General features: G+C 36.9%; 1 protein-coding gene across 10 annotated transcripts in view; it reads right to left on the bottom strand.

The window, feature by feature from the left end:
* The window catches only part of CASK (calcium/calmodulin dependent serine protein kinase), a 436,118-nt gene that overhangs the window by 243,896 nt on the left and 179,111 nt on the right, over positions 1 to 13,111 (bottom strand). For all 10 annotated transcript variants that reach the window (XM_072615124.1, XM_072615127.1, XM_072615128.1 and 7 more), the window contains one exon: positions 4,271 to 4,376. In XM_072615124.1, the coding sequence (XP_072471225.1) occupies positions 4,271 to 4,376 (106 nt within the window). The remainder of the gene's footprint in view (positions 1 to 4,270; positions 4,377 to 13,111) is intronic.

Here is a 13,111-nt window from a genome sequence, read left to right as displayed (position 1 = left end):
CCTTGATCACCTTTACTATTTCCCTCTCTTGGTTCTCCTCCTCCCTCTCTGACTGGTCGGTTCATTAATAATATCACCCCCCACTACTTTGCAAGTTGATGCTCCAGGCCCTTTTTTGTTTCTCTATACTCTCTCAGCAAGCTCCTTAGCTTCCAATTATTCTGTTACAATCTCTATGTAGATAACTTTTAGACATGCAAAGCCGAATCTAGTCTCTCTCCTGAGTTCTACTTTTGAATCATCAACTGCTTCTTAGACACTTCGACACTACACATCTCAAATTCAAGATGACCAAAACACAACACCTTGCAGTCCACCTCCCAAAACTACCCATCTTGTGAATTTGCCTATTAATGTTCAGGGCACCGTCATGCTTCCATTTACCCAAGTTCTCAAGTTTGATACCATCCTCTTCTCCTCACTTGCAATTGCCCTACACAACTAATCTGCTGCCAAATCTTGTGTTCTCTGTATCCACGACATCTCTTATATATGTCCTCTTCTCTTGATTCACATAGTCACTAATTTAGGTCCTTATCATCTCCTACCGACAGTATTAAAACCATCTGTTTGATTTCCCAGGCTCAAGTATCAACACCACTCCAAGCCACCTTCTACAGTGGATGGTAAAATAATTTTCCAAAAGCAATTTTTACCGTATAACTCCCTTATTCAACAAATTCAAATAGCTCCCACTACTTCCATGATTACAGAGGGTTAACGATGAAACATGCTATCTATCTCTTAGCAGAGGTACAGAATAAAACATACATTTGTAGGACTGGTAATTTGTTTTGTTTCACTATGCTTATTTCTTACATGGGCTTGGTTCTCTTTTTTTTCTTTGCTGTAAGAGCTGGGTTACACTCTCCCAGAAAAGAAAAGTAAAGAAAAAGAAAGGAGGATCTTTGAAGCATCTTTAAAAAAAAAAAATCAGCTAAAATAAAGAATCACCAACAAGTAGGATAGCTTTGAAAGCTATCCTGTATTTACTATGTAATTTCATATGTAATCTTTTTCTGTTCTATGCATAGAAATGCCCATTTTATTTAGCATTTATTAAGTTCAGAATAAAAAGAAATAATTTTTTAAAAAATCAAATGCCACTTTCAGAAGTGGACCCTTCCATAACTGGGAACCAGACAGCTGCTAGTATCTTCCCTTCTAAAGCTTCCTAAGCTTACAACAACTGGAAGCAAACTACAGCTGGTATCTGTATGCTAACCCGGGGAGGCCATTGGCTCTATGGGAAACATGTAATAACCTACTAAGTAGAGCTTAGCCACAAGTGAAGAAGGCAACTGGTTTTTTCAACCCCTGTACCTGGAAAAGGAAAAGTCAGACATCTTTTGGAAAAGAATGCTGCCCTAATGTTGAAGCCATCTGGCACAGATGTGACTAAGGTAAAGCCAGATTATGAAGGATAAAAGAAACTGCTAGAATTAATGTAAAACAACTTTGAATATGTATTGTACATATCTACTGTTATCCAGGCCCACCCACATCCCCACTCCCCACTCCTGCCCTGAGTCTCTTGCTTCTTGCCCCTAGTAGAGGTTTTCCTACTTCCCAGTCCTCCCAATAACTTCTAAATAACCTTGTTAAATCACAAGTTCGAGAAAGTCACTTCTCTCAATGCCCCTCATAAACCAGTCTCCTTCTGTCTTTCCAGTCTTCTTACACCTCATTCTCCTTCAACACATAAACTTTGATCCAGTGAGAACGGCCTCCTGGCTACGCCAGAAACAAGAACCTTTTGACTGGATCCTTTTCTCTAGCTGTCCTCCAGGCTAGAGGTATCACTCTCCCTCTTCTCTTACTGCTGACCTCCCTGGCTTCCTTTAAGTCCCAATTAAAATCTTACCTCCTATAGGAAACCTTCCACAATCTCTTTTAATGAGTGCCTTCCCTCTGTTACTTCATATTTATCTCATATATAGCCTGCTTTGTATGCATGTGTTTGCATGCCGTCTCCCTGATTAGATTTTAAGCTTTCCGAGGGGAGGGACTATCTCTCGCCTCTGTATCACAAGAGTTTAGCACAACGTCTGACACATACTAGTCAATTACTAAATGTTTACTGATTAATTAAATACATACCAGTGACTCCAAACTGCCTCTAAGATAAAATATGAACTCTCTGACTGGCATTTAGGGTTCTCAACAATCTGTCTACAAGCTAGCTTCTCAGCTTTATTTCTCATTCTTCTTCAGGAACTCTAACATTGAGACAAACTGGATCACTACTTATTCCCCAGATTTAGAAAGCTGTTTCTCACCTGTGATTTTTCAAAATGGACAGCTTCCCTATGCTTGTAATGTATTCTTTTTTCACCTCTACCTTTCACACCCCTCATCCCTCTCCTTAAGCTCAGTTCACTTGCCACCACCTCCATAAACCCCTGTTCGCCCCTTAGCTGTGAGTATTCTCTTCCTCTTTAAATTTTTCCTAAACCACTCTGTCAAGATATCTCTTTTCTGCCATCATACATTCTAGTCTAATAGTATAAGCTCCTTGAGGCCATTGAGGGTATTTTTTTCTTGGCTCTCCTTAGCACAACTCTATTTCATGTCCCTGCCCAATACTATGAAGTAGTTCCATACTATCTCTGAGATAAATATACAAATTCTTTAGACTGGTATTTAAAGTCCTGTACAATCCAGCTCCAAATGACCCTCTCAGTCATGGAAGTGAAAGGAGGGAAGGGAGAACATTATTTAGTGGGGAGATCAAAAACGGCATCATAGAGTAACATGTACTGGAGCTAAGCCAAAAGGAGAAACTAAGAATTCCAAGAGGTAAGATACGGAGAAAAAACATGCCAAGCACTGAGAAAAAGCCCATACTAAGGTTCTGAAGCAGCTGAGGGTGCAATGTATGAGAACAGTAAGTAGACCAGTTTGACTGTACAAGGCAACATAATATGAAATAAGTCTGGAGAAAATGACTTAGGAAGGGCTTTGAAATTAAGAGCCAATGAAGCTTCTTGAATAGGGAAGTGGCAATGTCAAGCTGGTATTTCAGGAACATCAAGTGGACAACCAAATGGAAGATGGACTAAAGAGGGGCAAGACCAGAGAAAAGGAGACCAATAAGGAGGCTAATACAGTAGTTGAGATAAAAGTGGTGAAGACTTTAACTGGAGTGGCAGCTGACTTAGGGCAAAGGAGGACTGAATGTAAGATTTTCTGTCGGTAGGTGAGAACTAGCAAATATTTGGTTATAAGAGCAGGAGAATGAAGGGTTGAGGATAATCTCAAGGCTATGAACCTAGGGGACCAGATGGCAGTGCTCTCAAGACAAACAGGTCAGTTAGAAGAAGAGGAGAATTTGGGAGATGGAGGAAGGAGTTCTGCTTTAGACATGCTGAGTTGAAGATGGCCAAGTCAAGATGTCCAGGAGGTAGTAGTACAGGACTAGAGCTTAAGAGATGAGGGTCTGTCCAAAACTGCACTGCACTTACTTTGCAATTACTCTGTATCTACTTCTTCAAACACTTACATATTGTCTCCCTTGATAGAATGTAATTTTCCCGAGATTTTGTCACTGCATCTCCAGAATATAGGTGCTAGTAGGAACTTTAAAGTGTCTATTGATATAGCAGCCATCCACATACATAGGACAGGATTTGAACTCCATTCTCCAGGCCCAGTGCTCTACCCACTGACTACCCGGTGCAGCCATCTACACAGAGATAACAGTAGAGTTCATGGAAGCTGAGAAAGGAGTATGGAGGTGAAAAGCAAAGATCTCAGGATAGAGCCCTGTAACACGTATGGTATCAGAACACAGAAGCAAATAAAACTGAAAAGGAATAGAGGAGGACCAAGGCAGAGTAGGATGCAAACAAAAAGCTAGAGAAAGAGAGAATACTCAAGGCAAGGGGATGGTCAGCAGTGTCAAAGGTGCAGAAAGGTCAAGAAGGACAAGCATTAAGGAAAGGCCACTGAATCTAGCAATTAAGAAATGATTTAATCTGGAGAAAACTTTAAAATACAATAATTATAATGTCTGACTTCTGTAAATATTGTAAGATGGTTTGAATGTCATGATTTAACCTTTCATTAAGTACAACAAATGTAAACTTTCAACAGTAAATGATCAGTATTTTATTTTTCTATTATTTTTTTCAATCACTCCACTTTCACATTATTAGAGAAGTATTCTCAATTTTGTTATATTTAAGAGGAAAGTTCTTGGTTTTATCCCAAAAGTCACTCCAAATATTTTAAAAAAAAAATCAATCAAGTTAAAACTCTTTACACTTACAATTCAAAAACCATATAAAGCATTCCATCTGAGCTATATGTCTCCAACAGTTCCACAATATGTGGATGCTTCAGCATATGACAGATACTGGCTTCCCGTTTCAGATCTATAAGACAAACAAACAAAAAGTTTCATTAGTTTTAAATGAAATGTGGCCCAAAGTGACTCATGAATAAATGAATAAATGGCATCATGATTTTTCTAACTAAATAGCTCCCCTAAAAACCTTGCTATTTAACTCAACCTAAAATGTTTCCCCCTCTGAACTGTTTAGAACTATACTTTTCATGCCTTCTACCACCGTGAAATTACTAGCTATTTATAAATAGCATATACTTAACTCTGGAATATTTGCAGCACACAAAAGGGAATTCTGGATTGAATATGCAAACAAAATCTATAGTTTACTTTTGAAAAACCCACAGTAATTTAGTTAAGTCTCAGTCCTAGAATCTATACATCTTATTCAAATTACTTCACTTGATTTTCCTTGCCCTCCCCACCTAATGCCAAGAATGACAAAATAAGCAAAACTGTCACAACAAAAAGGAAAATAAGCAGAGCACCTAATCAAAATCAGGCAAAACAAAGAGTTGGCAACAATATCATTTTTAAAAGATTTTCAAAGACTTCCTTGACTTATTATCTAATATTGATACTGTCTCATAGTACTGATGCTCAGCAAAAGCTGATTTAGTACTATTAAATCTTGAGTGCTATTAGAAATCTTCCAGGTTAAAAAAAAAAATAGAATCTTAAAAAATTTCATAGACTGTAAGAGGACTGCCAACAAAAAGGTATAAAGATGTTTTCCTTTCTTCCTGGAAAAATTCCCTTGGAATGAATAACACAGATGTGGAAACAAGCTGAATGACAGAATCAAGTTTCTTGATCTTCAGTTGAATACATGTTTAGATATGTGTATAAGTGTGTATCTATGTCTGTGTATGTACATATGTGTACACACACACCCACACACACACCCCTACAACCTTAAATTTAAAAAGAATCGAAGGAAGTTCCCATAGCTGCTAGACACTATAGTCAAGTTTTATTGTGGCTAACAGTTACAAATGTCCTAGTGTTTGGTAGATATCCAATAAATACCTGCTGGTTAGTAAAGCCTCAGCTGTGAATTAAGTTCTGTGTTAGGAGCCACAGATAAAGTCCTTAAGGAACCTATAATTTTACTGGGAATACAAAGTTTAAATATAAGATACTAGAAAATAATGCATTATAAAACCAAGTATAAAATTATACATTTCAGATTATTAATGCTATAGGAAACAAAAAAAGGGGCATTATTTGGTTTCACCTTATTTAATCCTGTAATTTATGCTTTGCTTTTGTACTACATTTATAAAACTCAGTTAAGGTTTAGGTTGACTACAGAAGTGGTTTCCAGTTTTCATTCTGTACTACATGAGAGTATTTCTAGCTACTTAAAGGAATAATCTAGCCTAAGATTCTTAAAATGGTTTCAAAACAAATGAGATTTAATTCACTGTAATTTTAAAATTAATGTACATCTTGTTGGTCATCTCATAAAATGTTGTAACTAACTGGAGTGCCTTTTCTCATTTTTCGCTATGTCACAAGATGGTGAAAACAGTCCTATACTGACTGAGCTTGGGTGTAACACATAATTTATTTCTCTTCTCCTCTGTTCCTTCTTATTTAAAAATTCACAATTCTAGGTATATTGTACTCTTCGAAGGAAGGGCAGCATTGACAAAGCAAAATTAACACTGAAAAAAGCAAAGTCAACATTGCAATTGAAGCCTTCTGAAACAAAAGGCTTGAAAATAAGTATATGCTAAGTAGTGACATAATGAAAACCTAGCAAAATTGTGAGATCTCATTATTTGTTGAAAGAGAGCCTATAAATAGCAAAAATGATGTTCTCAAGTGGCCAGCGCAATTGCAAAAATCTTCCAGTTTAACACTAAGGACATATTATAGAAAAACTGGTTATGTACATTCTCTCAGTTTATGATCCAACTAAGCTGTTAGGTAATAACAGATTTTTATTTGTCCTATAGATTTCTATAATCTATATCCTTTAGAACTAAGAGACAAGTTTTAAGAGGAAAAAAGAAAGCTATTATATAGAGTCAAGCGATCTCAAAATTGGAAGGGACCTTGGAGGCTAGTCTGTCATCCCATCTAATACAGGAATTACCACCTCTGCAGCCTCCCCCCACTGTGATCTGACACTGTTCAAAAACTTTCCTAGAGGGAGATGCCTCACAAAGGCATCCATACATTCCACTTTCAAACAGCTCTTCATTCAAGGCTATGGTGTAATTTTCAGGTAGCTACCTAAACTATGTGAATAAGCTATTGCCCATTTGCAAAAGTAGGGAAGTCTGAACATAAGTGATTCATTTCTGGTGACAGACTTTCATCTCTTATTCTACTAATTCCCTTTCCAACACGACCCCTTTCTACTTTACCTAGTCTCTTCTTTCCACTTGAATGTCCTGATAGCCAAATTAGGTGTATTATCCTAGCTCTGCTACTTCTTAAATAAGGACCTTCAATACCTGTGTGATCTTGGGCAAGTCAATTAAGTTCTCAGGGTCTGAGTTTCCTGGCTTTTAAAATCAGTGGGTTGTACAATCTAGTTATCTAAGGCAGAGGTGTCAAAATCTCTCTCCAACGGCCTGAACCATATTAAAATGTGATTTGAAAATCTTTACCAAAAAAATACAATAAAACAGATATTACATTTCAAAACTAACTCAACTTGTGAGCCACAGATCCTTACATATGGTTTAGTGGCCCCAATTTCTATTTGAGTTTAACCCCGCTGGGGTGATAAAACATGCTGCAAAGAATTGAAAGTTAAAGGATTCAAAATGGAAGAGACAAAGGAACGTTGGTGTTAGAGGCAGAACCTCAGTTCAAATCCTTAAATTGTGCCTGTGGGACTCTGGGCCAGTCACTTCACTCCTCTGGTTCTCAGCTGCCTCATACATAAAACAAGGGGGCTGGACTAAATGACCTCTTTAGTCTCTCCCACACCTCAATCTATGATCCTATTAATAATAAAAAACAGATGTTGCATAGAAACAAGCATGTGTGAAAAATACAACCAAATGTCTAGGTGTGTGTCTATTCAGGCCCATTACCTCTACTCCTACTCACAGGTGGCTGAACGATCATGGAGAAAACTCACAAAATGGTGCTGACTGGGTCTACTACAAATTTAGGATACATAATCTCAACTGCCCTCACTGCAAAAAGACAATCTTCTTACAAAAATCTTCCCTATCTGTTTACCGTCAGATTCACCACGGGGGCTTTTCCAAAACTTTTCACTCCTCCTCAGCTCTCCCATAACTACTTTTTCTCCCACTCTCTAAGCTGAGAATCGAGGCTCTTCTCCAAGAAGGCTCTCCCCTCTCCTCACTTCACATCAGCTGGACGTCCTTCACAACTTCTCCATCTTCACTCCTGCCCTTCTCCCTGATCCATTCCGTCTACTCCTCCCCATAACACTGCCCTCACTAATTTCAAGTAGCTGCTTAGAAACATTTCCATGTTTTCTTCATACTCAAAAAAGTCCTTATTTGGTCCATCCATCCCATATCTCTCTTTCCTTTTGTGGCTAAACTCTAAAAATGCCACCCACAATCAATGACTCCACTTCTTTTCCTCTCAATCTCTTAACTCTAGTATTCCTTCCAAGTTCATTATTCAAATGAAGCTGCTCTCTGCAAAGTTACTAGAGGAAGCGAGTGGAGGAAACCGATGAACCTAAAATCAGGAAGACCTGGCCTCAGATCGTAAGGAAGTCACTTAAACTCTATCACAGTTTCCTAATCTGTAAAACAAAGATAACATCTACTATTATAACATATTATAATACTATAATTATTTTATTAAATCAATTGTTTTATTATAATTATATTATAGTATATTATAGACTAACTATAATAATCTATATTAGTATATATATATATATATATCATAATATATTATCACAACAACCCCACCTATTGTGAGGATAAAATAAGATTAATATTTGTAAAAATTCTTTGCAAAACTTAAAGCATTCTTCTTCTTCTTCCTACTACTACCACCACCACCACTACCACATCACCTTTCTAGGTTTATATGATACCACACTCTTTGGGTTCTCCCCCTACCTACTGGAAAGTTCCTTCTCGACCTCTTTTGCTGGATCTTCATCCAGGTTGCACCACTAACCATGAGTGTCCTCTATGGCTCTGCCCTGGGTCTACTTCTCTTTTCCCTCCATATTATCTCATCAGCTCTCATGGGTTCACTTTATCACCTTTGTAGAGATAATTCTCTTATCTGTTTATCCAGCCCTAACTACTCTCTTAACTTCCAATCTCCAACTGCCCACAGGACATTCTGATCAGATTTCCCTTAGATATCATAAAACCCAATGTGTCCAAAATAGAAGTAATTATTCCCCTGCCAGCCCCCACCCACCCAAAAAAGGGAAGTACCACAGTCCTTCTAGGCACTCAGGATTACATCTAGGAATCATCCTTGATTCCTCTCTCTCTCATCTTTCATATTCAATCTGTTGACAAGTCAAATCCAGCTATCCCTCGGTACATCTCTCATATTATTTTCCCTTCTCTCCTCACATTGCCTCCACCCTGTCCTCATCATCTCAAGCCTTGATCTATTTTAACAGCCTACTAGTCAGTCATTCCCCACTCCAATCTATCCTTTATTCAGCTGTCAAACTGATCTTCCTAAAGCACAAGCCTGGCCATATCGCTCCACTATTCAATAAACTCCAGTATCTCCCGATTAACCTCCAGAATCAAAAATATAATCTTCAGCTTGACTTTTAAAACCTAGACGCTTTCAAATCTTCTTACACTTTACTCCCTTCTATGTACTCTGTGATACAGTAATACAGGCCTTACCCACTCCTCCAACACAAAATGAATCCCAACTCCTTCCCTTTTGGCCTCCTTGCCTGGAACGCTCTCCGTCCTTGTCTCTGCCCCTTGGTTTGTTTGGTTTCCTTCAAGTCAACTAAAATCTCAACTTTGAAATCCCAGTTTTTCAAAATATTTGTTGACTAATTTATATTACATCTTCTGGTGTCTGATTTGGTTTGCATGCCCCTCTAGAATATTGGATTTTCCAATCTGAGAGATAATTTCCCTTACTGAACCTTTCAGAAAATTTCCAGACTTCATTGCAATTTTAGTAATCAAATGGTTAACCAATAACAAGTTCTGCTTACTTTGTGGAAGGTTGGAGTGGTCACTTGGTAATGTCATGTGTCAGTAAAGAATAAGAGCATTACAACAGATCTCTTAGAATACCTTGGTCCCAAATCATTTTTCATTCATCTATTCTTAAAAAGTTTCCCTTATATACAACAGGGACAGTTTTATAATCTATCAAAGTCAAGAGTAAGATGCTGATTTTATAGTTCCTTTAAAATGAAAAAGAAAATTTTATTGATGACAGTATTTTCATAATAATTCCTTACAGCCATATGGAAGATTTTTAGCAACGTCAGGACCAGGATCTAATATGATCTGACGCTGGGACTTCATGAGCTGGAGAAACAAACAACAGTATAACAAATTTAAAAGGTCTAGTCTACCTTGTTCATTTTACTGAAGAGAAAACTGAGGCCCAGACATATAGCATAAGTGAATGCTCCCAAAACCTATTTACTAGCTAATAATAGTAGTTTCTTTTAAATTTAAGGTACAGTATGCTACTCGGGGTTTTCTACTTTTCCCAGTTATTATGTTAAGAATTTTAAATTAAAATGTCTCTTGAAAAGCATAATAAAACTGACATGGTTGTGCTGGGTCTGCAAAATAGTATAATTGCTAGGAAAAAAACAAGTAATCTGCAATGGTGTTAAATTGGTTTAATTTCCTTTTACAAGCACTTTAATTTTTGTTCTAATATTACTTTAAAAAATAAACTTTGAGAACCAAAGAATAAAAAAAATGTTTAAAAAGATGTATGTTACTTTGAAATTACAGTACTTTCTGTAGCTCAGTCATTTCCAAGATTTACTAGTTGTAGACTGACGTTCTAATTTGATAGGTATCCAAAATAAAATGCAGTTTGTTCAACTGCTAATGAAGTATTTTAAAGTATTAACTGTAATGTGTTTGCTTCTTTTTGTTATTTACAATACAAAAATGGACCGTTTGAAACAATTCTCTTTTCAGTCTATTTTTGGTTTTATTCAGTATTTCTTCTTTTTCAATGCCACTTTTTTAATGCCACTAAACTTCCTGGTCCTCCAAATCCTTCTCTCCCCTTGATGGGGTTTTCATGAAGTTATCCTTAGGTAAGGTGTAATTTTTCTGCTGAGCTCCTTAGAATCATATTTTTCCTTACAGAAGTTACTTTTCCTCAGTGTGTCTAGTTGTCTCTTATTTAACCTTTCAATATTTGATTCCAAAGAAGATTGCTGGTTTTATACATGCCCCATAAGGCATAAGAAAGTCTTCTCAACTAATCCAAAGGCATTTCTCATACAACATCATTCCATTTATTCAATGGCTTTTAAGGACTTATAAACTGATAAATAACTTTTGAATATTGTTTAAAGCCTTTGATTGATTCAAGTGAGGTATTCTCACCTGGTTAAGCATATTATCTTCTTAGCTATTCCTCATCTTTATAACAGGATCATAAATCTAGAACTGAAAAGGACTTTAGTTATCATCTAGAAAACCCCCTCTTTTTATGAATTAGGACACTGAAGCCCAGAGAATAGATTCCTACTGTCTCTTAGCAAGAAAGGGAGAAATGGAAGAGGAGAAAAATTGAATCCAATAGGAGAAAGAGATACATGGAAGTTTAACATGGAGAAGTGGAAGACAGTAGAAAGAATATCCTGCAGAAAAGTATTCTTTAAGGAGGAGGTATGTGCCTAGTTTGGGAGAAGATTTCATGATTTTTTTTTAGTCTGGGAGGGGATTTTGTGAGCCTTGTGTCTCCAAGGAAAAGAGATGAGTTGCTGAGGCCAACTGGTATTCATACTGGTGGAGGAACTAGAGATGAGATGGCACAGTCTTTGGGAAAGGTACAGATTATTTAGAAAGCATAAGATAGGACTGGTCTAAATTAGAGACACAATGTGATTTCTACTATTCAGGGCTTTTTCTATTAGATAATGCTTCCCTCATAAATTATTACTTCTAAGGATGAAGAAGAGGAGAAAAATAGAAGATGAGGCAAGAGTTATTTTTTCAAAATAACATGCAGTATTTGGTTAGAAAAGGGAGCTTAAAACAGATACTCTCCAGAAACTTTAACCTCATGAGGGACAGAGAGAGAATAAAAAGAAAGCAAATGAAGGTACAATCCATGAATCAGAAAATAAAATAGAATTGAAAGTGAATTAATGACGCAAACTGTTTTTCCTTTTAAAAAACTACAGGGAAAAGAATCTAATAATAATATGCATTTGAAAGGAGAAAGGGTGGCAGAGAAAATTTTACACTAATCACTTAACTGTGTAGGGGAAAAGAAGGGATAATAAAAGATGGTGAGACATACATAATTAGACAAAGGGTGGATAAGCAGAGACTGAATGACCTAATAAGGATAAGATTAGAAACAAAACAGGTTAAGGAAAACAAATAAGGGCAAAATACTGTCATAAAAGAGGGAGGGGATTTTTTAAAAAGAAGAAAACGCAAACCTAACAATCATAACTTTAAACAATCAATGATTAACAATGAATAAGAAAGTAAAATCCAAAATGGTGTTTAAGAAGTGCATCTAAAAAGAAAACATAAACAGAACAAAAATGAGAGATTAGAGTAAAATTTACTATGCACTGAGTAAATACCATCCAAAATAATTAGTTGGACCCATTCTATGAAACAGCAAAAATACAAATTTGTAATTTCAATATTTAAACAAGCAGACTGTATAATGCTTAAAGGAACCACAGACAATGGACCAACATTAACACTAAACATAAATGCACCAAATGGAATAATGTCTAGACTCAAAAAGTAAAAATTAGCTGAAATACAAAGTAGTAACAGTAACTGCAGGAGATTTTAATATCCCTCTCTCAAAGCTGGAAAAAGAAAAAATACATATTTGAAAAGGAAAATATAAATCTGAACAAAATGGTAGAGAACTAGAGTTGAAAGACTCATACCATTTTAAGGTGACGTTAAAGAACATACCATATGGTATGAAAGAACCACATAGTTCCCTTTAAAAATCAGACCATTTACAAGGCAAAGAAAAATTATAAATCAGTTAGGGGGCACAGTAGGTAAAATACCAGGCTTGGAGTCAGAAAGACTCACCTTCCTATGTTAAATCTGACCTCAGACACTTGCTAGCTGTGTGAACCTGGGCAAGTCATTCAACCCCACTGGTCTCAGTTTCCTCATTTTGTAAAATAAGCTGCAGAAGGAAATGGCAAACTAACCCAGTATCTTTGCCAAGAAAACCCCAAGTGAGGTCACAAACAGTTGGACACAACAACAACAAAATAAAAAAGCAGAAGCTAAAAATCAAGAACTTTTGCCTCATAAAGAACAGCAGATGGCTGAGCGAGGGAAGACTGAAGGACCTCCTCCTCTAGATGTTCCCAGAAGCCAAGCTTAACAATGCTGACAAGAAGGGATTCCTGGCTGTTCATGGGATCTAGGAGGAATAAGTACACATCTGGTGAGTGAGGCACCACAGGTGGCTAGAACATTTTGGGGACAGTGTGACTGGGGGCCCTAACTGCAACGTAGGGGAGGAAAGGAGTCCCTGAGATTGAATCTCTTGGCACAATTCAGAAAATAACAGTAATGAAGACCTGCAGCAACATTACCCACAACTTGGGAATAA

This window comes from Notamacropus eugenii, chromosome 5 (genome assembly GCF_028372415.1).
Source record: "Notamacropus eugenii isolate mMacEug1 chromosome 5, mMacEug1.pri_v2, whole genome shotgun sequence".
NCBI classification, from domain to species: domain Eukaryota; kingdom Metazoa; phylum Chordata; class Mammalia; order Diprotodontia; family Macropodidae; genus Notamacropus; species Notamacropus eugenii.
Note: the sequence above shows the minus strand (reverse complement) of the source record. Positions and strands in the feature narration are given on the sequence as shown.